This window comes from Drosophila novamexicana, unplaced genomic scaffold (genome assembly GCF_003285875.2).
Source record: "Drosophila novamexicana strain 15010-1031.04,08,12 unplaced genomic scaffold, DnovRS2.1 tig00000870-arrow-arrow-pilon, whole genome shotgun sequence".
Classification (NCBI taxonomy): Eukaryota; Metazoa; Arthropoda; class Insecta; order Diptera; family Drosophilidae; genus Drosophila; species Drosophila novamexicana.
This window is the reverse complement of record NW_020824830.1, coordinates 924,568-951,052: the sequence shown is the minus strand read 5'-3', so window position 1 is coordinate 951,052 and position 26,485 is coordinate 924,568. Positions and strand designations below refer to the sequence as shown.

Genomic DNA, 26,485 nt, shown 5'->3' with positions numbered 1-26,485 from the left:
GTTATCTCGAAACTTTTATTGCCTGTCGTTTGGGGGTGCGGCGCCCACGTATGCGAAAAGGAGGCAGCACCAAGAACGAAAAAGCATACTCCAACTGCGGGTCTCGAGCCGAACTAACATGCCAATATATTCGCTGCTGTTGTGAACGTTAATTCAAACAGAAAAAAAAAAAACACAAATGGAACGCGACGGACCAATTGAAATGTCTATAAATATGCACATATATGAATTGAATTTTTAAGCAAGTGTTTTAATGTGCCAATTGATTTTCAGTGCAGCGCTTGAAGCAAAAGTCACCGTTAATTGTAAATAAGTAACAAAAAGTATAACAACAAACACTCCACCAAACTCGAGACCTATAGTAAACAAAAATAATTATAAATATACAACAAAAACAACAAAAACAAAAATGATCTACATATTTAGAACCCAATAACTATTATTAAATGTAAATAACAACGTAGCCTTCAAACTATAACTAAAACAAGAACAAAAAAACCCCTACAAGAATTTATAATATAAACGATATTATATGAAATAAATAGTTATTGCTGCTAATTAAGAACAAAGTGCGGGCGCAGAGGCGCAACATTCCGGCAAACAAATGTCTGGATAAAAACAAAAACCAGTTAACCAATGGATGAAAATGCAGCCGTCGTCGTCATTTTTGTCGTCGTCGTCGTTGTCCATTTGTCATCGCTTTTGTCAGCAGCCTCAGCAGCAACAGCAGCAGCAGCAGCAGCAACAGCCGGATCCGGATCAGCCGCTGCAACAACAACAACAGCAACAACAACCTCAAGAGCAACAAAAACACCAAAGGGCCGCAGCAGCCGCAGCAGTTGCAGCAGTTCAGCAGCAGTTGGCGACACAGGCAGCAGCAGCAGCAGCAGCAGCAGCAGCAGCAGGTGGAGGAGGAGGAGTAGGAGGTGCATTCTACACAGCACACGCCCACTTTTGTACGCCCAAATTGCCGCAAACGCTGCCGCTGGCCAGCTCAAGCCGAAGCCCAAGCACTCTGCCACTGCCTCAGCTGGCTGCGGCTTAGTACGCACCAGTTTCTACAGTTAGTTGGCTTGCCAAAATTCATTCTAAAGGAGCTCAATTAAGCACCACAGCCCATCGCACAAGCAACAAGCAACAACAACACCAAATAAAGCACAAACGCTTCAACAACAACATCTACAATAACAACAACTACAACAACAATAACATAATAACAATAGACAGCACACAAAGTCTCGTGCCAATTGAAACCGCAACACAACAAACCAACAACAACAACAACAACAACAACAACTACAACTACAAGAACAACAACGCCAACAACTTTAAACGGAGCTTTTCGAACGGCGCCCGGCAGCTGTAGCTCTAACGGTAGATGACAAACAAAATGGCGGATGGTGGGCATTCATTTGTGAAGAAGACATTTCATAAGCCAACTTATTGTCACCACTGCTCGGATCTACTGTGGGGCCTCATACAGCAGGGCTACATATGCGAGGGTGAGTACAAATTACCGTTAACGCAAACCGTTAAATATCCCAAACGATCGCATTATGATAAATCCATTCAATAAATATCCCAAGGGAACTTTAAGTAAGTACCTACATTCAGTGAAAGCTCTCTTGAGTGAAAAGTTGGAAGTTTTTTCTGCTTTTGAGGAGAAAATAAGCTAGGAAATCTACATAAATTGGGCTTCCTTACGTTTTTGAATATAATTTGAAATAGTTGATTTTGCTTTATAAGAAAAATTACTGTTTATTTCTATAAAAGTACACATATTCCCAAATTTCCGACCGATTCTCTATGGAGCTTTATGATAAAGCAGTCTGAGACTAGTTTAGTTTAGTTTCTCTGGAAAGACATTCCCATGGCATCTATCTGAGATAGAGGTCCGACCATTTGTATTGTCTGCAGAAGAAAGACGGATCTAATTTCCATAACGATAAATTTAAAACTGAAAGACTTGATTGCATAGAATATAAACAGATAAATGGGCAGACGGAGATGGAAATATTGACTAGGCTCTTGATATCGATGAGAAATATCGATACTTTATGGCGTCGGGAATGTCTCTTTCTATAATAAATTATAGGACTCTCTTAAGAAGGGCATAAAAAGAGTTTTTTGTTAAAACTAATTCCAATCTAATTTCGACAATTGCCGGGTAAGGGAAATGTCCAAGAAGACTTTTAATTGTCGAATAAAGTTCGAAATTTAGGAAATTAGGAAAATTTAAATAGTTTGCTTTTTTTTATAAAAATCAACAGGCGAGTCCATATTTTTTTTGTCGTCATTTAAAGGCAATAACAAAAAAAAAACTCCAATTTTGTAATGTCTCTATGCTTCTTGCATATATGATAAATCCTATCAATATCGGAGCAACATATCATATAGTTGACATAAGAGTTATTGGTAGAAAATAAAGTTCTTGAGAGTTAAACTTATTGGTTTACCAATATAACTTGACCCAGTCCAAGATTTATTCATTTTATCTTATTGATAATGGACTTATCATATGTTATAGGTCGAAAATTAAGTTTTAATAGAGTACAATTTGGGTTTACAAGATATGTTCCATATGTATGTGAACTAGGGTGTTTAAAATTCGGCGTACTTTTTTAATTCTCTCAATATTTCAATAGCTGGGAATGTTCCAAGCTATATAATGGATAAGATTGTGCTCACAAGGCAGAAGATAAGAACCAGAACTGAAGAATTTCGTTGGGATATCATTACAAATAAAGATATATATTAATATATAACTTTCTTGTACTTCGCAATTGAGTAGAGTATTCTCTTGCAAGATATACCCCTTGATTACTCTCCATATAGGGTATATATCTTTCTTGTATTTTGCCAAAATAGAGTAGAGTATTCTCTTGCAAGATATACCCCTTGATTACTCTCCATATAGGGTATATATCTTTCTTGTATTTTGCCAAAATAGAGTAGAGTATTCTCTTGCAAGATATAGCCCTTGATTACTCTCCATATAGGGTATATATCTTTCTTGTATTCTGCCAAAATAGAGTAGAGTATTCTCTTGCTAGATATAACTTTGAAGTTGCAAATCCCATTAGGAAGTCTCCTGTCAGCTGCGAAGATCTGAGGTAGATGGGATCACAATTTCGTATATTCATCAATTAAGTTGGCATTCAAAATTTGTTTGTGGATTTGTTTTGTTATACGCCGAGCACTTGGGGCTTTTACTCAGCTGCCAAGTTGAATTAAATGGGCATTAAATGGCCGAAACGGGCCAAATCCGTGCTAAAATAGCCCCAAATCTAAAATATTATCAAAATAGATTTGTCTAATGGCCATAAAGTTGTGGACCGCGTGTGATTTTTACAAGCTGCATTCGCACGCTACCGCACATGATCAATGATCAATGATGATGCTCATCATGATGATCATTATCGTGATCAGCTGAAGCTGTTGCTATTTGCGGCATTTGAACTTCCCAGCGGCCAGCACCATGACGTTAGCCCGGCCAATGACGTCACAGAATCAGACAGCATCTCGACCATTGGGGCCATTGGCAGTTGGGGCTGGGGCTGCGGCTGGCCACGAGAATCTATCAAAACTGGGGGCCAAAATTGGCAGCGTGTTTATTTTGTTTATGTGTGGCCGCCTTTGCCTATTCTTATAATTATTGCACAGCGCGCTTTACTTGGGCTCTCTCGCGAATGTTTACATCGTCGTCGATTTCTGGAGGATCGCGAGGCTCACGCGCTCTGCCAAATAGTTGCCCAGCCCCATTCACATGCCCAGTCGCCAATTAGGGTCTTATAGAAAGCTGCAACCAGCTTGAAATTTTAATAGCCCATCCACGCACACCCACACACACACACACACACACACACATTTGTACCTGTGCGCTTTGACAGTTTCAGCTAAAAATAAACGCCTGTCTCTGGCATATTTCAATTGCAAATTTTTATTTATTTATATTTCAACATATTTATTGCAAGCCAAAAACAGGTCGGAGCAGATACCCTAGCAAATACCCTGTAGCCAGTTTCGTGCATATACCCTGCAAATGTATGTGACAGGGTAGCATCGCCGACCGCATAGACTATATATATGCATATTCTTGGGCATTATCAATAGTCGAACTCAGAGATAGGTCCTCCTTCTCCTTTCCCGCGTACTTCAATTTTATTTCAAAACATCGATAACTGCCGCCGTTCCCATGATATCGATATAAATCGATAACAAATTTCTGTCGTTTGACAATATCTCGGCTCTTATAAGAGCTAGAGATACCAACTTTCAAATAAAAATCATTTATATTCTTTATCTTGAGTATAAACATACATTTAGATGTCATAATGGCAAGAAGAAGCACTGACTCGGGTGTGTGTGTGTGTATGGAAGGAAGATTTAATGATTGTAACGGGATTCAGGATATTTCCCAGTCTGGAACATCCTAATAAAAGCCCGCTCACAGTGAAAACTCTTCCAAGAGATACTCCTCGCGACATGAACGAGAGAAAACCTTTCCAAGCTCTTTTTTTTTTTTTAATTTATAAATCAGGTCATCTCCATAAGACGGACGGCGTATGTCCGCCTAATAGAGCTTTTGCTATATTTGATATTATAAATTTGTATCTTAAGTATCTTCCGTGCTTCTTATCGGATCGTTGTGAAATTTTAAGTACTCAAATATACAAAAAATCTTGTTCGATAACATTTAAATTATTTATATTGAGTTATATTTTAGCCGAGTATGCAACAGGTGTAGCTGCATTTGGCCAAATTCGCCATGTTTAATATATTTTAGAGAGACGTAAGTTGTTGAAAAATATTAATAACAAGTAGATTATCAAAAACATAAATATAGCTGACTGAATAAATTTGCCAAAACTTTCCCATATGTACCTATACATATGCATATATATATGTATATGGACATCTAGCTGTATATGTTTTTCGTGGAAAATTTAGCATAGCATAGCCGCAGGCGTTGCTCTCATTAGCACACAAGTCGCATGCGAGGCTGTTTGCAGAGGCGTTGCACGCAGCTCTAATTGAGTTGCAGCCTCTAATTGCGTGTGGGACAAGGCTCAGCTTCAGCTTCAGCTGCACCGTGCAGGAGAGTGTAGATGAGAGTTGAGGTTGGGATTGAAATTAAGATGGCAAGCGCGCGGGCGTTTGCAAGTCAAAGTCAATGCAACGAGTGAGAGAGAGTGAGAGCGAGCGAACGAGCGAGATGTAGAAGGGTGGGAGAGAGAGAGAGACAACGAGCTGCAAGTCGCCCACACAGAGTTGCCAGGCAGCAGCAGCAGCTGTTGCACTCTTCTCACTCTCTGTTAAGCCCGCCTGAAAGTAGGTCGAGATGCACTCTCAATTACACACACACACACACACACACACACAGGATGCGCACAGCTGCAGGCAACGTTTCAATTGGTTTTCAAGGGTTGCAGGGGCGCTTGCCAACTGGCAATTGCAGTCGCAGTCGCAGCAGCAGCAGCAGGTGAGCATAACAACCAAATTGAATGTGAAAAAAAAATAAAACTGTGTGGGCTTGTTACAAGCCGGCCCTGCCCGTGCATGGGCCTGTCAGCTACACCTACACTGAAAAAAAAAAAACACCATCGCACACACACACACACACACAGAGAGCTGGCCAGCTGCTGTTCTAGGCGATATCAGCGAAGGGCTAAAAGTGCGTCATCAATGGCCGCCATGAATGTGGCGGAACGCGGCCGAAAACCGAGCGCCATATGGGCAAATGGCAGAGGTGCGGCAAAGGTGCGGAGGTGCGGACCTGATGCCGTTTAATTGCCATCTCCACGACGTTGTTGCTGTTCATTCATGAACTGAAAGCCAAGGCAGCAACAACAACAACAACAACAACTATAATAATAGCAAAAAAAAAAAAACAAATGAATAAAAAGTTGTTTTTTTTTTTTTAGCTGTTGGGTCGTCAGTTTGGCTGGCATAGCCATCGGATTGTTGCTCGATAGCCCGGGCCCGGTCTTCAAGTGGCTTTGCTGACGTCTCCAGTTTGATATATATTTAGCTCTCAAATCTATTGGGCCATCTCTATGACTAAGCATATAAAACTGTTTGTTTCGACTAACTGAATGATTCGTAAAATGCTAAAAGGCTGCAATTTTTCACTGTAGTTCACTTTTGGGTTGGAGGTGGAAAATTCCAACCGGAACTGTGGAAAAATCGCCAAATAAAGGTCATGAGCAACGCCGGACAATATCCGCTTATATAATATATTAAGTATACGAAATACTGTTATCTGATAACTAGGTACTCTTCCCATTTCCTCAATAAAAATGCTCACATATTTTGGCTATTCTTCTGTGATCCTCTTTTAATATTAAATGAGATTTCATTTGCATAAGAATCTATCTAAACATTTATTTAGTATTGAAAAGTGCAAAGAGCGGAATTTGCATCCTTTTAGGTTTGTCTCTAAGGAGTTGTCTTTAGGAGTCCTGTGAGTTAAGTCTACCCAGAAAAGATTCTCTAAAGCAGCTTTCCTTAATGAGATATACTTATAATGCTGTCGAAGCGATGAGATTTCATAAATATTAAGTTTGTTGTGCAACACTGGAAATTTTCTAGTACTAAAAACTCTTGAAAGAAAACATAGTTTACTCGTAATCAATCAAACCATCCTCAAAAAAAGTGAGAGAAAGCTGAATTTGAAAACGTTAGCTTTTAATATATGCAATAAAAATATTTGACAACAAATAACACTTAGTTATTAACAAAGAAATATTCATAAAAAAAGATAAAATAATTTTTATTTAATTAAACTACAAAGCGTTCGCTTTTATGATCCGGTTACAAGGATATGTTATGTTTTTCTGTGACTCAAATAGAAGTGTGCATGTAATTGGAGCGAGCATAAAGATAATCCAGCCGAAATCTGAATTGGTCCCAGGGTATGCAAATCCAATCTCTATCAAGTGGCGCAGCTGGCCGCAATGTCGGCGTCGACGTCGACGTCGCGCGGGGAGGCAGCAAGCCGCAGCGACGACGCACACGATATCCTTGACTGTTGCCTTGTGTGTGCTTACGTACTTGCCACAGCGCTCCAAAGTGTTGTGCGTGTGTGTGTGTGTGTGTATCTCGCACACAACAAGATTTGTAGCTGCGCGCATTTGCTTGAATTGAATTGAGTTGATTTCATTTGCAGCTTTACAAATTATATTTATGAGAAACTAAATGATGTTATACTCAACCAAGGCGTGGCCTATAAATAAAACGCGGCTGCAATTTGATGCAATTTCTAATTTGAATTGCATTCGGCTGCATTAGACTGGCTAAACAGCATTTATTTCAAACGATAGTTGATAGTTGACATTTCCAATGTTATTTCGAGTTCGAATGTTGCGTATACGTCATGTGGTTCGTGGTCGAGTTGAAGTGCGCACAGAATCGAATCGAATCGAATACGTTCTGTTGGTGTATGTATTATTATTCATGCGTCACATTGATCCAATTATTTCTATATTTACTTATGGTTTCATCTATTTTTGAGCGAGTTGGCTGGCTGTCAGGAAGTTTGATTCTAAATTGATTTCCTGCCCAACCAAAATCCATAACTCACAGCTGACAATGCAAAAATCTCTCTCTCTCTCTCGCCCACGCTGTGCGTGTGCGTGTGTGTGCGTGTGTGTGTGAGTGTGGGCGGGGTGTGAGTTCTATGCAAATATCAATTTTAATTGTTGCTATTGTACTACGCATGTCAACTTGTGCCCATTCAATTGCCACAGCACAGCACAACACACACACACACACACACACACTGTACGCATACATACATGTGTATGTATGCATGTAGTGTCGCTTGAGTGTGTGTGCGTGGCAAACATTATTCGCCACCTTAAACACATATTTTTGTGCTTCGGCTTTGACTGCGACTTGCTGCCAACTTCTTTGAGTACTTTTAGACGTCTTTGCTTTATGTTTCCTTTGTTATTGTTGTTATTAAAGCAACACACACACTTACACACACACACACGCACACACAATACACAAAGACGTGAGCGCGCCCTCGCCAACCAAAAGAAACATGTAAAAGTAAAAGTGTGTTGAATTTCGTAAATTTCCCAACTAGTGCGAAGAATAACATTTGAAAATTTCCCATGCGTTCTCGTCGCATTTATCTCCTCTGTTAACACACACACACACATATACACATGCATACATGTACGTACTCTAACATTTTGGTATACATAATGCAAACATATAAATATGTACATGTATGCAAATGCTATATACATATATTTGTAAAATACAGTTAACTAGCCCTCTCGTAACGCTCTAAATCATTATTATATAGATGATCAGAAATGTATGCCTGCTGCTTTTTCCAAATATAATATTATGTTTCATTAATACACACACACACACACACACACACACACATATATATATATACGCTCAGATTGAGAGGCTGCAGTTGGTTTCGTGCCAGCGTCACGTTTACACGGCCAAAAATGATTATCCACTTTGAGCATGCAACATGCGCCGTAAACATTTCGAGTACTCGTTTATTTTTATACATAGCTGAATGACAACAACAACAACAACAACAAGAGCAAGCAATTCATGAGTTCATTCATGACGTCAGAGCGTCAGCGTCAGGTCAGCGGCCTAGTTCGAGAACTAGCTAAATACATGCACACATACATATGTACTCGCACATACAAATACATAAATACGTATGTATATAAAAATGCAAATAAATGTACCTAAAGAATTATGAATTTATTTAGCTGTATATAAGACGCACATTAATACCTACACATAAACATTCATAGGCGTTTTTACAATACATATACATATATATATATGTGTGCATATATGTGCATGCAAAGTGTGTACAACTTTCCGGATTTTCTAAAAATAACATTCGAATTTCTATGCTGGGCTACACACAGCTGCACAAATACATAAAATACATACATTCATATATATATATACATATGTATCTAGCTGGGCTGCACTCAATGCCTTGCATGTGTGTGTGTGTAGTTTTGCCCAGGACAGTGGCAGCACTGCTTTGGTCACAGGTTGCGGCTGCTGCTTCCATTCACACAACGACACATGCAAGCAGAGTGGCAGTGGAAGTGCAAGTGGAAGCGAGAGAGCGCGAGGCCTTTGTTTGCCCTGCATTATTGTTGAGTTTGTTTTCGCTTTTGTGCGTAGCCCTCTCTCTCTCTCTCCCTTTCTCTTTGCAGCTTTGGCTTCTCTTTTTACGGTTAGCCACTTAGGGTTTGCTTATTTTTTGCTCCAGGTCGATTGTAAGTGTGTGCATGTGCATGCAAGTGCTATTGTCTATGCATATGTGTGTGTGTGTGAGTGTGCTCTGTGTAAGCCTTCAATGAAAATGGTGCCCATGAACTCAAGAGCCCCAGCATGGCCCATTGCTATGAATGGCGCTAATGGGCGGCTGACGATGACGATGACATGTTCCTCTTACATATGTACATGCAGACAAGTGGACACTGTACAGTGAAATTTCTATTAGCGAACAGCTACCTTGGCCGTGCATCTAATAAAATTGATACCCAAAGAAAATATCCTCAATTTTTTGGTACTTTTATCAAAGCTTGAGACTATATCCAAAGCAAATATCCCTAATATTTTGGTACTTTTATCATAGCTCGAGATTATCTCCAAGGGAAATCTCCTCAATTTGTTGGTACTTTTATCATGGACTATTTTTTGAACAAACGCTAAAAATTGTTAACAATAGATTATTTAGTTTTTTTTTTTAACCATTAAAATGTAATAAAATGCCCCACCGTTGATCTAGATTGATTGATCTAGAGATCAATTTTCTAATATTGGTGTAAAATATGGGCGTCCGCGCAAGAGAGTTTTCACTGTACCTACATAGCTGCTAACTTACTTGAGGTACCAAAACTCAGGTTGTTATATTATGCAGCCATATTTGCCTGTTCCATTTAGATAAGAACTGACATTATATAGTCAGGGAAAATGTTGTCTCCATTCATTTGCTTTTCCCTTGCAGTTTGCAACTTTATCATACACGAGCGATGTGTCAGCAGCGTGGTAACGCCCTGTTCCGGTATTGCGCCATGCATTATAAAGGTGGGTACACTATCCTACACACACACACATATATATATACCTGATATCTGTTTTACATTGAATAACTTGGCATCTGTCATGTCGTTGGACAGAATCCTGTCGCCCATTGTTGGTCGGAGCCAACCCATCACAAGAGAAAATTCTGCACCGTTTGCCGTAAGAGATTGGATGAAACGCCAGCGGTGCATTGTTTAGGTAAGCCAACATTTCAACCAGCGCATTGGACGGCCGGGGCAGAGGGCCTAAAGCCCACCCCCAACTAGTTTCAGGGCTGTCAGCTTACTTGAAATGCATTTCATAACCAATTCCTGTGCATGTCAAACATGGCTTCAATTTATTTATAGACGCGAGTAGATTTTATCTTAAAATCGTTAAAGGCCTACATTAAATACATTCAAATATCTCAGGTGTTTTTTTTTTTGTAATTTCAAACAAAATATTTGAATGATTATTATTAATATAACTTCAATTCTGATTTCATGTGAAATGTTGCATACTTTTAGAAGCCCAACTAAAGACTCCCATCTAAAACTTTTTAGCTAGTAGTTTTTAACATTTGATGAAATGCACATGGAATTCGGTTAGAATGCATTTGAAATATAAATATAATATTACATAATACAAGTAAATAGTTCTCTAAAAGAATATAATAATAAAAATAACAATTTAGTCTATAAATTTCTTGCCTAAGAGTTATGTTCTTGAGAAATGACTAAACAAAAAATCAAAAATTAACGTATTATTAAATGAATATCTTACGATTTCCAAGTTTTATAGCAAAAAGCTTTATCATTTATAGCTAGTTGAATAGAAAAGAGTTTCATAGCAGGCAGCTAATCAATTCTTTAACCCTTCACAGTCTGCGAATATTTCGCACATACCGAGTGCCAAGATTTTGCTGTGCCCGATTGCACCGAGAATGCAACATACGTGCCTGGCAAGGAATTGCTTAATGTGCGGCATCAAGTGAGTTTCAAACAATTTATTTTCGATATCACATATGCCATACACTATATATATATATATATAAATATATATTATAATGCTCGACAGCATCATTGGCGAGAGGGAAATCTTCCATCAACGTCCAAATGCGCTTACTGCAAAAAGACCTGTTGGTCCTCGGAATGCCTAACAGGTGGGTATCGGCATACACTCCCATATTAGGGGAATCCTCCACTTATATATCTTCCACTCTCACTCCTTGCAGGCTATCGGTGCGAGTGGTGTGGCATGACCACGCACGCCGGATGTCGCATGTACCTGCCAACCGAATGTAATTTTGGTATATTACAACCTATCTACTTACCTCCGCATTCAGTTTCGATACCACGTACTGAGGTGCCAATCGAGGCGATTATTGGCGTCCAAGTCAAATCCAAGACGTCGCTCGTGCGCGACTATTCGTGTCGTAAGTACCAATCCGGCCCCTGCACCCGCAAATTTCCCGTGATCGTTGCGACCTGGCCCGGTCAGGGTCAGGGGTCAGCAGCTCAGCTCAGCTCAGCTCACTCACTCACCCAAAACTCACCCCCTAAAAGCTGCTCTTCAATCAGCTCTCGATGTTGTGCACATTTGTATGTTTGCTCAGATCCATGGATCATCATCATCTTCCGGTTCTTAAGCCTCATCATACTCTCCTCACCTCGTTACACGATCGCAAACAAATTCGTTTCCAGCTGCGGTTTTTCTTTTCTTTTCACATTTTCACACTGTTTCTTCGATTTTGTTTTCATTTCGATTTATTTATTTATTAAGTTTCTCTTGTGTTATTTTAAACGTTTCTTTTTTGGTTTGGTTGTTGGCCGTTGACGCCTCGGCAGCCAGCCCGGAGCTCGGTGCAGAGGCCGCGGCTGGTCAAGTTGGTGCGTCCGGTTTGTGTCTCAAGGAGCTCCTGGAGCTCCATAGACAGCGACTCGAGCAATCGAAACAACATTTTTTACTTTCAACGCCGCCCACGCCCACCTCCTGTGGCTCCATGTCGCTCTGTGTCTCACCCACGCCCTCGCTGACAGTGGGCGAGTCGAGCAACTACCAGGATCAGGATCAAGAGGAGCAGCCGGATGCCGAGGAGGATGATTACGATCAGCAGTGCAATACGACGGAGCATGACAGCGCCCTGCAGCTAACCACGGCCTCCAGCAATTTGGCCACAGGTCCCTTGCAGAAGTCGCCCTCGGCCAACTCCTCGCTGCACCTGATCTACACGAGCCTATTTCGTAAGCTGGGCCATGGCCAGGGGCGACGACGTCGCCGGCGCGGCGCCTCCAACAGCGAGCAGGAGGAGGAGGAGGAGGAGGAGGACGACGATGTGAATGTGGATGGCGGTGTCTGTGATATAAGTGGCGGCGATCTGAGTGACGATTACGATCACTGCGATGTGCTGTTGCGGAAGCGCTGCACGCGTCGGTCGCCGCGCGATGTCAGCGAGACGGATTACCATGGCGACGTGGAGCTGGAGACGGCGCCGCGGGAGAGCTGCTACGAGACGTCCGACACGGGCGGCGAGCTGACAAACACCGAGGATCTCGACTCCAGCATGAATCTGATCAGCAACCTTAGCTATAATAGTAGTAATAGTAACACCTCCAACACCTCCGAGCAGCGCCAGATTCAGGCGCGTTCCACTGCCACAGCCGCAGCCGCAGCTGCTGCCGCCGCCAGGGGTGTGGTCATCGCCCCAGGACCAATCCCTGCCTTAAGCGCGCTCGCTGGCCGCAACCTAAAGACTGGTGCTCTCCTGAAAGCCAAGCCCAAGCTCAAGCCCAAGCCCATACTCAGTGCGCCCAAGCACAAGGGCGGCTCCGTGAGCTCTCCCAATTCCAGCGACTGCTCCTCGGCATCGCCCGCGCCCGCGCCCGAGCCCGCCTCGTCGCTCCTACAGCTGTCACCGGTGGGACGCAGCAAATCGTTTCAGGAGCCGGGCGTTGCCCGCTACAAAAAGTACGGACGCGGCCTGTTCCAGCGTCGTCGATCGAAGCGCTCGCCCAAAGGCGGCGCCAAGAGCAACTACAGCCTGGACAGGCTGTCGCAGAATATCGAGATAACCATACAGGATGAGGATGGCAACTATCAGCCATACGATGACAACTATCACACACTCTCCGCGGCACGCCTGCCGCTCGACACGGATGCCGATGTCTACGACGATGTCGAGTACGAGGATCTGTATCTGGACGATCGGCCGCACAGCGCGGGCGATGACATTGCTGGCGATATCAGCGATGGCGCCACCAGCAGTCGATCCCGCGCCAGCGACGCGGATGCCCAGGGACAGGGTCACGTGCTCGATCGGCTGCTGCGGCGCGTCCGCGGCCTGTCCGCCGGCTGGCGCAAGCCGCGCTACCAGAAGCGCAGAGGTGATTAAGCGTACCGCAATCTTTGTACTCGTTTGTAAACTCTCTCTAACAGCAACTGCCACCGACTGCCGTATACGCTCAGTACTCAGTGCTCGATTGGCTTAAGTTTCGTTTTCGGTTCTTCGATTTGTTTTATTCTAGTTATTGAGCTAACCAACCGGCTTTTTTAACCCTCTGTTAACCAGCTACTAACTCAACTAACCATCCATCACATGCCATACGATCGCACCATTTCGCATCGCATCAGACAGAACTAATCCCTACCATAATACACATTGCATGATCGTCTCAAGCTAACCCCACCCTCTGCCTGATTATCTGATAGTCTCGTAGCTTACTAACGGATTTGTCACACACAGCACGCAGTATATCGGAGGAATTTAGCAGCGGGGATGCACCACGTTTCAAGGACGAGGAGTCGCTGGGCAAGGCAGAGTCCTCGCACGGCGCGAACACGGCAGGCGGCGGCGGCGGCAGCAGTGGAGGAGGGGGAGCAGGTGCTTCTAGCGGCGGCGGCACAGGTGGCTCGTCCACATACTATCGCCCCGACGCCACGGGGCACAAGTCCGACAAGTCGGAGAAGGACCGCGAGAAGAAGGAAAAGGAGCGCGAGGAGAAGGACATAGGTAAGTGCCAGAGAAAGCCACCCATCCGACAAACCCCAGCTGAAACGATTCAATCCTCGTCTTGCAGAGATGATCAAGGTCTTTGACGGCAACAACTCATTCCGGCGCCAGCAGTACCGTGCGATCATCGTACAGCGTACCTATACGCTGGAACAATTACTGACAACCGCCTTGCGGGCGTTTCACATAACGCGCGATCCGCAGGCGTTCTATTTGACCGATCTGTATGCGGCCACTGGCATGGAGGATGCAGCGCTGCAGGATCCGACTCCGGTGTTGAATCTAACACACTTGGAGGGCAAGCGACCGGCCATGTTTCTCAGGTTTCAGGACAAGGACAGGGGACATGTGCGCGTGTATCCCGGCAAATTGCAATGCTCACTGGAAGATCCCTATGTCAATGTGCCTGTCGATAATACAACAGTTATCAAGGACTTGATACGAGACGCACTCGACAAATTCGGTCTACAAGATAACCAGATACAGGACTATAGGTAAGATCCATCCAGCCCGCGCGGTGACCCTCAATTGTCTTAGTCCACATCGCCTTTGCAGATGCTCGGAGGTGCTGCTCGATCGCGGCGTTACCGAGCGCATACTCTCGTGGAACGAACGTCCGTGGGATATTATGAAGCAGCTGGGCAAGGATTCCATTCGTCAAATGGAACTGATGCGCTTCTACATGCAGCACAAGCAGGATCCCCACGGGCCGAACATTGCGCTCTTTGTGGGCAACCTGCCCACAGGACTATCGCAGCGCAACTACGAGCAGATCCTAAGCAAATATGTGACCGATGAGAATAAGTTCATCAGCATTGGGCCCATCTACTATGAGTACGGCTCGGTTGTGCTCACATTCGAGGATTCTCAAAAGGCGGTAGGTCTTACGGACACAAAACTCTCTTAGATATTGGTTGACATATTTGTCTCTACTTTGCCGGGCAGGTTCGTGCTTTCTACAACCTACGCGAGACGATCATCGAGGACAAGAAACTGTTGGTCCTGCTCTTGCCGAATATTGAGCCCAGCATGGTGCCCTCGGATGTCAGGCCCCTGCTGGTCTTTGTAAATGTCAAATCCGGCGGCTGTCAGGGCCTCGAACTAATATCGAGCTTTAGGAAACTACTGAATCCGTATCAGGTCTTTGACCTGGACAACGGAGGTCCGCTGCCAGGGTAAGTTAACCAGAAATCCAATTGGGGAGTTTCAACTTATTGTCTTCCACCCTCAGGCTGTACGTGTTCCGGCAGATCACGAACTACAAGATCTTGGTGTGCGGCGGCGATGGCACCATCGGCTGGGTGTTGCAGTGCCTGGACAATGTTGGCCAGGACTCGGAATGCTCTAGTCCACCGTGCGCTATTGTACCCCTAGGTACAGGTAAGTAGCTGGCCATTGCTCTGCCAAACCTGTTGCCCGTTTCCTAAGCCCAAGTCTTGCCAGGCAACGATCTGGCGCGGGTTTTATGCTGGGGTTCCGGCTACACCGGTGGCGAGGATCCGCTCAATATGCTGCGCGATGTCATTGAGGCCGAGGAGATACGCTTGGATCGTTGGACAGTCGTCTTTCATCCGGAAGACAAGCCCGAAGAGCCGGCCATGAAGGCGCCCTCACAAACAACGGGTAAGAAGAAGAAGGCTCACCAAGCACATCTATCGCAACAAACAAATCAGCATCATCAATTACCGGCTCTGACATCGAGTGATATATCAGGTCATTTGATGTTTCAAAATTATTTATTCTTTTTATACGTTTCACTGTCTAATTTATCTAACGCCCCCCCCCCCCTCGCCCCCGCCACCCACCAAAAATCCTCCAGGCCAAAATCCCTGTAAAAACCGAGCAATAGATGTTCTTATTACTTTGTATTTTTACATGTGCTTTGAAATATTGCTGTAATAATATCCATTAAGCTACCGATACTTAGTTCCCATGCGAGTATTTCTGCAACTGATTTGTCTAAAACTAATCCAACTTTAACTCAGAATTCTCAGCTAAACATTATAGTCGGTTGCAGGAATATCTATTGAGAGGAAAACCTACCTCCTCCAACCGAACCCAACCTCAATATATACTTATATCCGAGTAGTCTTTTGCCGCCCAGTTTGGTAGCTGATGATAAATGCTGTAGTTTTGATGTGTATACGATGTATTTATACACTCATTAGAGCTGCATGCATCCGTGTCCAGTCGTAGTTAGTCCCAAGGAGTTCAGGTAATGTATGTGAGTCCGAGTCAAGCGGAAGCCGGAGGCGCAGTCTTAATTGAATCGGTAAAACCGACCCATATGTCTATCTCGATGTTTTGTAAATTCAATGTTCGGTGTCATGTGTCAATGTATTGCCCAGCTCCAGGCTTTGAACTCATTGAATGCTCTCTCGATTGTCACAGGTGGCGCCCAGAATGAGGACAACTCGCAGATATTTGTGATGAACAACTATTTTGGCATTGGCATCGATGCCGATCTGTGTCTGGACTTTCACAATGCCCGGGAGGAGAATCCCAATCAGTTCAATTCTCGGCTGCGCAACAAGGGCTACTATGTTAAAATGGGATTACGCAAGATTGTGGGTCGCAAAACGGTCAAGGATTTGCAGAAGGAGCTGCGCCTAGAGGTCGACGGCAAGGTGGTCGAGCTGCCACCCGTCGATGGCATCATCATATTAAATATATTGAGGTAAGTGGAGAATTAATGAAGAATTCTGTAAACCCTATAAACTCACTCGGTTGCTCTTCGTAGCTGGGGCAGCGGCGCGAATCCCTGGGGTCCGGACAAGGATGATCAGTTCAGCACGCCCAATCACTACGATGGCATGTTGGAGGTTGTGGGCGTGACGGGCGTCGTGCATCTGGGCCAGATACAGTCCGGCATACGCACGGCCATGCGCATTGCACAGGTGCGTTACACATACGCCCCGTGGATCGGAGTGATATATATTAACTAACCCTTTGCCATCTCGCTTACAGGGTGGTCACATCAAAATACATTTGAACACCGACATGCCGGTGCAGGTGGACGGCGAGCCTTGGATTCAGAGTCCCGGCGACGTGGTCGTCCTCAAGTCCGCGCTCAAGGTGAGTCCCAGCCAAGCGATATGCCCCGATATGTATATAGGTTAGAGCTGCATGTTAAAGATGTTCAGTTGTTATTTGCATGACAGCTTTCCACTTTGATTTCTTTTGTATATACATACCATTTCTTATGGGCCTGATCATGAATCAAGACATGTGCACCCAGCACCAGAGACTTTCCTTTATTTTTATCATTTCTCAACAATTTAATTACCGATTGTACACCTAACGAGCCGGAACCCACAGATCATACTCGACAAGTCACCTAACAAACTATATCAAGCCGGATAACAATGACATTTAGAAGAGAAACGAAACATATTTATTTTAGAGTTTTAAGGAAATACCAAGAAAATACCAAAAATAGACGCAAGTTTTTTCTTTAATCGCGTTATTCCTTGAAAAGAATAGTTATAAAAAAAGAAATGGAAATGGTTTACAATGGAAGAATCCTTTTACACTCTTTCAATTAGTCGTGTTAAAATTTGACATACACACATTCCTCCTGGTAACCACATGTTAAAGCCTTACAAGCAGGGAGCCAGTTATTTGTTGTAACGATTTTTATGTTAAGCGTAGTGGAACGATCGTGGGCAACAATTTCATCATTTTAAACAGTTATTGAAAATGTGTGTGTGTGTGTGTGTGTGTTTGTTTTATGTAAAAACTGTGCATGCAACCAACTGCCACGCCCCACGTCCCAACTGCAATTAATACAACCTAGCTGTATAATAGTGATAAATGTATTTGGTATTTAATTGAATGAAATTAAATGCGCATCAATATTGTCACTGTTATCTCTTGTATTGATTTAAATAGAGCACCTGCTGTCCCAGAAGCCCCACCAGAACCCATGTATATATACATATTTAATGCAGTTATGTTTGGTCTTTTTTGTGTGTTTTATAATTAGAATAATTCCCAAGGATATTATAAATTTTTAGCCTGAAAATTGTTTCCGAAACTAAGAGTTTTTATATTCATATAAGCTGATGGTCGATCGCCCAGTGTTTAGTTTTTTCCTCACTTAAAAGTAGCCTTTAGCTAAGTTACTTTTTCTAAATATCTTTTTGTGGTTAAGTTTATAAACCTCCCTCGACTTAGGGTTAAATGCTTATCAAACAGTTGATTGGCTTTATTTTGCCTCTTGATAGCTGAGTTATTAGTTTTGGATGTGTCTTGAATTTTAACCAAAAATTCCTGAAAAATGAATAACAGACTTTTATTCAATTCCGCAAAGTTGCGAATAGTTTATCATCTTCCTTATAAAAGTTTCAGCACAATTAACTTTGGTATATTAATAATGAAAATTAAATATGGACACATATGTTGTCCAGTGTTGGTCAACTTACTAAGCGGACAAAACTGAAACTTAAGAAATGTGAGGTTCAGTTGAAAAGCTTGCTGTTAAAAATTTGTCCGTCGGTTATTTTCATTAGCTTCATGTTAAACACTTACTCTGCAGGAGAGCAAAAGCTTCGGCATATCGAAGATAAACCCACTTTCTTGTTCGTTTTAATGTAATGATTTCAAAGTTAAACTCATAATATAATAATTAAAAATGACAAACACTGAAAAGAATTGCAAACAAAAATAAAGCAAAAGGAAACTTCGTTTTTGATGTTAGCCTGTGAGTTGAGCAACCCAATTTGTTACTGTATATGTTATGGGTGTGTACATTTGATGTCTGTTGAGCCGTTGTCGTTGAGATTTGTCGCCTTTGACCTTGTGTGTGTTTTATGCTACATCCAGGCCACCATGCTGAAGAAAACGAAGAGCAAACGACGCCTGACGGAGCCGCATATCTCGCCGGCGGTGCTCAGCCTCTCGCTCGCGGGCAGCACCTCGGCCATGCAATCTGTGCCGCAGCAGTCGCAGCTACAACAACAGCAGCAGCAGCAGCAGCAGCAGCAGCAGCTACAACAACAGCAGCAACAGCAGCAGCAGCAGCAACAGCTCGAGAATGGCGACAAGGATATTTCGGTGCCGCCCTCGCTGCACCTGGGCAGCTCCTAGAGTCTAGCCTCAGCATATACGTCCGGTCTGCGTTATTGGTTCTCCTGTTTTTTTCCGTAGTAGGCCGCATTCAAAAATACACTATACTACATACATAGAGACAGCAAACGGCAGGATAAGCAAGCTGATTTAAACTGAAAGTCAAGCAAATGCATTAGCACAAAGCCATCCAAGCAAAATTTGCAACAAATTAGAACAGAACTTTGATGCAAGCTCGTTAACTTGTTGTAGTATATATTCCGGCTAATTAGCCAGCCGCTGGCCAACATTAAGAGCTGTAAACGCGGCTTACAAAACTTAAACTAGCTGCACACACACACACACACACACACGGCACACACCGCACACACACACACCAACGGCACACGCCCTTAAACATTTTCATTTAATTAATTCGACTTTTGTTGCTTTTGCTGAACCCTTAACAACTCACAGCAACAGGTGTAAATTATTTGGATTCGATTATTATCATCTTTTGCTTTTACTTTTTATTTAAAGCCCAATTAATGCTTTCATTTTGCAGTATATTCAAGTTGAAAAAGCTAACTAAATAATGAAAAAAAAAAAAACAACATAATTTTATTTATGTTAACTCTCTTTTACTTAATCTCTGTCTCTCTATTTCTCTATTTCTCTTTATATATTACTAAACATATATATATATATATATATATAATATAAATATAAACAACAATATACTATATGTATATAAACTCAACTACAACAACAACAAAAACAACAACAATTCCTAACCAAAACAACAACAATTAATGCACCGGACGCCAAAAATTTTCCTTTTCAACTTAACCTCAAACACTTTGCACTACAAATAAAAAAAAATAACAAATATTAATTAATTGCTAAATGAATTGCATCACTTAACTAGGCAACCATGTTAAAAAAGAATAAACTTAAAATGAAACGTCGCAACACGGAACCAACAATGCTGGTCGCCGGTTCAACAACCGCACAGCTATCCCTGGCCCTGCCGCCCAGCGTTGGGGAGGTGGGCGGTGATGCCGCCGAGGCGGACGCCGGCCCAAACAATACGGACTTCTGAATATGGTATAGCGAGCGTCTGATTTAACGTGCTAATTACAGGAACCACAACCACAACCACAACCACAACCACAACCACAATTACAACCACAATTACAATTACAATTACAACCGACAGATAGAACTTAAATCAAAAACATTAATCAAAATTAACTCTTTTTCTATATGTATGTGTATTACTATTCGTATATATGTATAGAGTATGTCTTTGTCATGTCATGTCTGAAATAAGTACGTTAAACTCAAACAGCTCGAACTAACAACAGCCAACAACAACAACAGCCAACAACAACAACAACTATTGATAATATTTAATGCTACAACTATAATACCTACTACTACTATACTATTAATGCAGCTGTGCGCAGCTGTACACTTTAAATGTACGCATAAACTACTTAGTATATTGTATGTATGTGTGTATGCTCTTTGGGACTTTCACAGCATTAGACGAAAGTATTCGCACACGTGCTTTCAGAATGATGATGATCCAAATGTTGATTCCTTAAACAGCAATAGTCTGGCAAATGTTGTATCAAATTCAAGCTTAATTATGTTCCTTACCGTTTTGTTCCTATGTATGTAAAACAACAACAAAAAGTTAATAAAAAAAAAACACACACACAGCACAAGAGATTAGTGATACCGTTAACAAAAGCGAGAGTTCTAAAGGAGTTCTAGAGCAAAATGAAATCCCCGAACAAAACCAGCGCAAAGAGCAAAAAAAAAAAAACACAAAACAGTACAAAATTAATTGTTAATCATTTATTTGTTGAAACCAAATGAAGTCAAAGAAAAAATATGTAAACAAAAATTAACCAACTTGTCAAATGTGGCACTGTTGCGTCCGCACGCCGCTAGATGGCGCAATAGTGCTGCCCAGCTAGTGGGCTAGCGGACGTAACAGTGCTGCCCAGCGCTCTGGCGCAAAGTACTCGGCGAAGTAAACACAAAAAAAAAATGAAAAAAGAAAACAAATGAAAAGCAAAATATGTATGTAAAAGTTACAACAGCTGCGAGAAAATTTGTACGAAGCTTTCGTAAAAAAATAGCTGCAAATTGCATAGCTTGTCGAACTAAAACAAATAGGGACGCAACAATTCGTATATTCAAGAGAATAGAGACAGATTGGAACTACAAAGTCGAGAGTATATATAGGCGAGATATGGATGGCATGGGTCAAAACAATTTGGATTGTGCAATTGGTATAAATTTTCTCCACTGTTGTGCAAACAAAATATAAAATGTAAACGAATGCATTTTCTTCAAAAAAAAAAAAAAAAAAAAAACAGAAAAACAACGTGCCTGAACACGGCTTCTGTCTGATTGCCACTCAGTCTGTCGGTCAGTCGGGCAGTCAGTCAGTCAGTTTGGGGCACGTAAGTATTTTCACATGCATTTGAACATTTTTGGGTGTAGAATCCACTTACAGAAAAACAAAAACAAAATCCACTGAAAAAATAAGGATATTCATTTCAATGAAAAGAAAAGAAAAGAAAAAAAAGGATGAGATGAAGATCACAAACCGAAAAACTACAATTTCAACTTCAAAACGCTTATAAAGAAAACAATTTTTGAAAATTTTATAACTAATTTTACCTTACGTCTTTTGTTAGACACAAGACAAACGCCATACACGCAAACACACACAGGCACACAGGCACACACATACGGCCGCTTGGGATGGGGCGAATGCGCATGGTCTGCACTCGCGGGTATTCGCATGCGCAAGCGCCTCATCCCTAACACACACAGTGCCAAGGCGATCGGGAGTGGGAATATCCGGTTCCTTACCTGTTTGGAGTGTACTGCAGAGCATTCTCGGTCGCCTTGGCCGTTACACGCACACAACACGCTGGCATTCACACACAAACAGACCGTTTTTTCGCATTTCCATTCACTGTTATGCACACACGGAAATCGCATAATAGTACCCAAACCCAAATTCGTAATCAAAACTCACTCATATTTCGTTTTACCATACGCCTTTTAAAAAGAGACACCTAGAGCTTAAACACACACCTTGCGTTCAGCAAATCACCTTGACCAGCTGCAATTAAGGGGCTCAGTGCTCGGGGTTAATCGGACAACACCTGATTTCCGTGACTCTCATATAGCGAGCACGTACGTTCGAAAAACCAGCCGGCAGTCGACTATGCAATGGATATCAAAATTAAAACTAAGTGCGCGTCAAAACAAATCTAAAAAAACCAAAAAAAAAAAAAAAAAAATACAAAAAAAAAAGGAATGAGATTTGAGGAGTTTTTTTTTTGTTTTCAATTTAAACATTATATTTTTGTTTGGCTACGATAAGGCAATTCGAAAAACCCATCCCATATTGCATAGACGTCTGCAAAGTGTAACGTGCGCCGCCTCGCGAACCTATTCGAAACTGAAACTCGATGCGAATCGAACTCGAATTCGAATTCGATTAGCCGCTGGCACATAAATTGCAGTTCGCAGGTGATTTGAATTTTTTGCCTAATTTCAACACAAATACACTGCGACAAAAATACACAATGTTTTTTACATATTTTTTTTTCCTTATGTTATTAAAACACACAAAATATATATATATATATATATATATATGTATGTATATATATATATATTACAAAAAATTAGTGTAAGTAAAAAAAAAAATAAAAAATCCAAAAAAAATATGCTATTCAAAGAAATCCAAAACATAATAACTACCATGCGAATAAAAAAACTAAAAAATCCAAAAAAAATATAAAAAATAAAAAACCCAAAAAACAAACAAACAACTAAAAATACTAATTATAGTACATACATTGATGTAGTGTTAGTTTTAAGTCAAAAACCAAAAAAAAAAAAAAAAAAAAAAAAAAAACCAAAACTTAATGCTGATAACATTTAAAAGCCAACTACAAATTTGTTTCATAAACGCAAGAGAACCGAACCGAACAGAACAGAACAAAATCAATACATAAATGTACAAGTAACTATTTTTCTCTAAACCAAAGTAAAAAGCTACAATTTTTGCTCCACATTAAATTAAACTTTATGCAGGCAGTGAACGATCCGATCGGATTGAATGATGAGAAATACTAAGTATGATATGTATATTTGAAAAGCTAAGTTTGTCAAGCAAAATTCAATGGAATTTTCGCGGAAATTGTTAAACAGACTACGCATATGCAAATACGGAATTTATAATGTACAATGGGCGTCGCTTTAAAGTCTTAAATGAACATTTTGTTGAAATGCAAATAATATTGCGAAAATCCAAACCCAAATCCGTTTGACAGAACGACAAAATTCTTGCAACAAAACAAACAGATATGAAACGGAAATAACTGCAAAATAAATGTAACTGACATAACAGAATTTAATACTTGCATTTTCTTTATGATATACAATTACTCTGTGGTAAGTATAAAAAAGTTCATATAAGAACTTTCATTAAATCGCATTCGGAATTTCATGTTTTTGAGCAGGCTTAAAAATATCACAATGTTGCTCTATAAATAGTTCTTCACACATATATATTAAGATTCAACTCGATAGCCGTCTTCACGGAGGGCTCAAAGTTAAAAAAAAACCAGAACCATCTGCAATACACATAGACGAAGGCATCTACAAATAAATTCTTTATCGGTTCGACGAGTTGTCTGCTTCTAGGCCAAGTAGTTTCTCTCTTGATTGTCGGAATCGGAGCGCTATATCATATATATCTCGCTCAGAAATTGAGTGAAAGCATGAAGAACTACATCATCAGACTTCTATATCTTATAGCTTATGTATGAACAATTCGTCGAAGATTTAGTAATAATTCATTATTATCTATACAACTTTTGAATTTATCGACTTTTTCATATAAAATTTATTGAGTAAATTGATTAAATATTGATATCACGCGAATAACTTATAGCTATAATACATTTATATTTATATCCAATAACAGTGCGCTAATATTCATTGCACTACATTGCGAATTCCAGCTGCTGTGTTTCAATCGCAATTATGATTAAATGACAAATTATAATTATCGAGCACATCATGAGAAAAACATAAAGAATAACAAATTGCCGACTCGACGCATGCATCAACTATTTATTTTGATCAGAGTCAGATGAAACAGCCGAAGGCAGAGGCGGCGTCGAGCGTCCATCGAACTGCTGCTGATTAACCAAGCGTTGCCGTTCTAGATACATGGACACCTTGATGTTGCGCACCTGATGGTTGTGAATAAGTTTTAGCAGCGCGATGACTCCAATGCCCACCGAAATGGCAAATGCTCCCCAGGCGCCAAACTGCAAGTAAAACATAATAATTTAGCTTGTAGACGGAGAGATCAGAAGCGATTGCCTCATACCTGGGTTGTGCCCATTTCAATGTAGAATCCTGAGGTATTGATTTTCTCCGTGTTGCCTCGTATAATGTTTTGTCCAGCTGAGGTTTCGCATGATGGAAAACGTTCGGTCATGCCATCGCACCAGACAATGAAACCCAACGTTATGAAAATTGCGGACATAATCGACATGGCCAGCATCCAAATGCCGAGCACAACATCAATAAAGAGTGCAATGAAAGACGCCTCCTCCTTCATACGCGCATATCTTGAAAAGACAACAGATTATTAAGCATGTTCCCCTTGCACTGCCCATGAAGATTCTCACCGGTAGATTTGAACAACTGAGATGATCAGCAGAAAGATGCCCGTGATTAGTGGAAAATTGCAGAATCCATTTGAGGCCCAATGTACATCGAACATGCCGTCCTCCTCCCGCCATTTGCCCGTCGTAAAGAGCAAGCAGTGGCCGCTGGGTAAATATTTTAGTTAGTTAGTCATTTCCTGGTGAAAACTACGTCGTTGAATACATACCAAAATTGATCGAGATTTATTGATAGCGGCAGCACAATGCACAACGATAATATGAATAGCAAAACATGTCCCGCTATTTGGCTAAGCAAAAGTACATTTGTCAAAGCCATTTCCGCATATAATTCGCAAATACTTTTTATCTATGTGTATACTTGTATATTATTGTTTGGCTCTAAACAGGGTTGGCAGCAAGTTATTATGTTAAACAGCTCTGTTAACGCACAAATGTCTAACAAATTCAACGAAATACCAAAAATATCACTATATTAACGCAAAAATACCAAATAACTGAAATATATACCAAAAACGCCTTGTTTTAACCTTTTATGTTAAAGCTTTTCAAAGGCTCAGTGCTTAATTATAAGCTTCACTTTAATATTATTTTAGAGTCGGGAGATTTAAATCAGAAGAATGCTTGGATAATACGCCTAATACTTATTATTAATTGTTAATTCGGCAATCAGCAAATCACTTTCTGCTGCAACTACTCTGAACAATGAATATTAAGTTATGTGTTGCAAATTTTGCTGTCATTTTTAGTACCAATTTGAAGTGCCTGTTTTGGTAATGAGGGAATTTTAATCATTTAAGACTATTTTAGCAATATAAAATTTGCTTATTTGTGCCTTTAAACTCTTAGTGTAATTACAGCTATACACAACCCATTTAAAGTTTTGTGTTATTTATATTTAAAGAATGTTGAAAACTCTGCTTGGCTAGTATTTTAATATAGTTCATTTTTAGGTCAGCTTCGGGAATTGGGCAACACTGCTCCGAAAATCGTAAAAAATTGTTAAATTTGTTTACATTAAATTGGATCTCAAAGCAAGGTAATTGTATATACAATTTTGAAATAAATTTTACGAAATGGTGCAAACAGCGTTAATAGCAGGTTACGGGTCTTGTGTAACTAACTGTTCGCCCGAAAATCATGTTAGTGTGTGGCAAATGCAAATGAAGTGGGAACAAAGAGCAATTAAAAAGATAGTGAAAATGAAACGAATTGGAAAACAAGAATTGCATTGCTTTCTCTTCTCCTCTGTCTTTCACTAAGATAACGCAATGAGATTGCATTAAGCTATTGCGCGACAACAAGGTGAAGATCGCATTTGTGCATTTAACATTTACTGAACCCCATTTCACACCCACAGCTAACGCAGAAAGAACGACGACGGCGCCCACACACGCACTTTCAATTGAAATAGGGAGCTGAAGCACAAACAGCTGCAATTCAATGTTTTGTTTATGAGCTATGGCTATGTAGCATTCAAAACGGCAGCCGAGCAGTGGAGCAAGAAGAGCAAGAGCAAATGTCCGGAAGCGAACAGCAGAAGCAACAAAGACGACAAAGGTGTGTGCCGTTAAATGCGAGGAGCAACACCTTGTAGCAGAAAAAGAACGTGCTGTGT

General features: G+C 41.1%; 2 protein-coding genes across 11 annotated transcripts; one reads left to right on the top strand and one right to left on the bottom strand.

The window, feature by feature from the left end:
* Nucleotides 1-904: 904 nt before the first annotated feature.
* On the top strand, nt 905-26,310 carry LOC115764756 (diacylglycerol kinase theta). Of its 10 annotated transcripts, none has more exons than XM_030707989.1 (18): nt 906-1,502; nt 10,016-10,095; nt 10,188-10,290; nt 10,955-11,061; nt 11,149-11,233; nt 11,306-11,506; nt 11,919-13,454; nt 13,814-14,080; nt 14,148-14,574; nt 14,636-14,957; nt 15,026-15,255; nt 15,312-15,460; nt 15,524-15,793; nt 16,472-16,757; nt 16,821-16,977; nt 17,048-17,155; nt 25,821-25,906; nt 26,228-26,310. In XM_030707989.1, exons 1-17 carry the CDS (start codon nt 1,379-1,381, stop codon nt 25,860-25,862), a joined length of 4,494 nt encoding a protein of 1,497 aa, XP_030563849.1. In that variant the 5' UTR covers nt 906-1,378; the 3' UTR covers nt 25,863-25,906; nt 26,228-26,310. The 10 variants fall into 10 exon arrangements, with proteins under 10 accessions (XP_030563844.1, XP_030563843.1, XP_030563850.1 ...); XM_030707988.1 differs by lacking the exon at nt 26,228-26,310 and adding an exon at nt 25,966-26,047; XM_030707987.1 differs by lacking the exon at nt 26,228-26,310 and adding an exon at nt 25,969-26,046.
* On the bottom strand, nt 24,277-25,272 carry LOC115764759 (transmembrane protein 179). The gene is made up of 4 exons (XM_030707994.1): nt 25,077-25,272; nt 24,871-25,014; nt 24,567-24,810; nt 24,277-24,504 (listed from the first exon to the last, which is right to left on the bottom strand). The coding sequence occupies exons 1-4, from the start codon at nt 25,184-25,186 to the stop codon at nt 24,301-24,303; spliced, it is 702 nt and encodes a 233-aa protein (XP_030563854.1). The 5' UTR covers nt 25,187-25,272; the 3' UTR covers nt 24,277-24,300.
* Nucleotides 26,311-26,485: the final 175 nt, after the last annotated feature.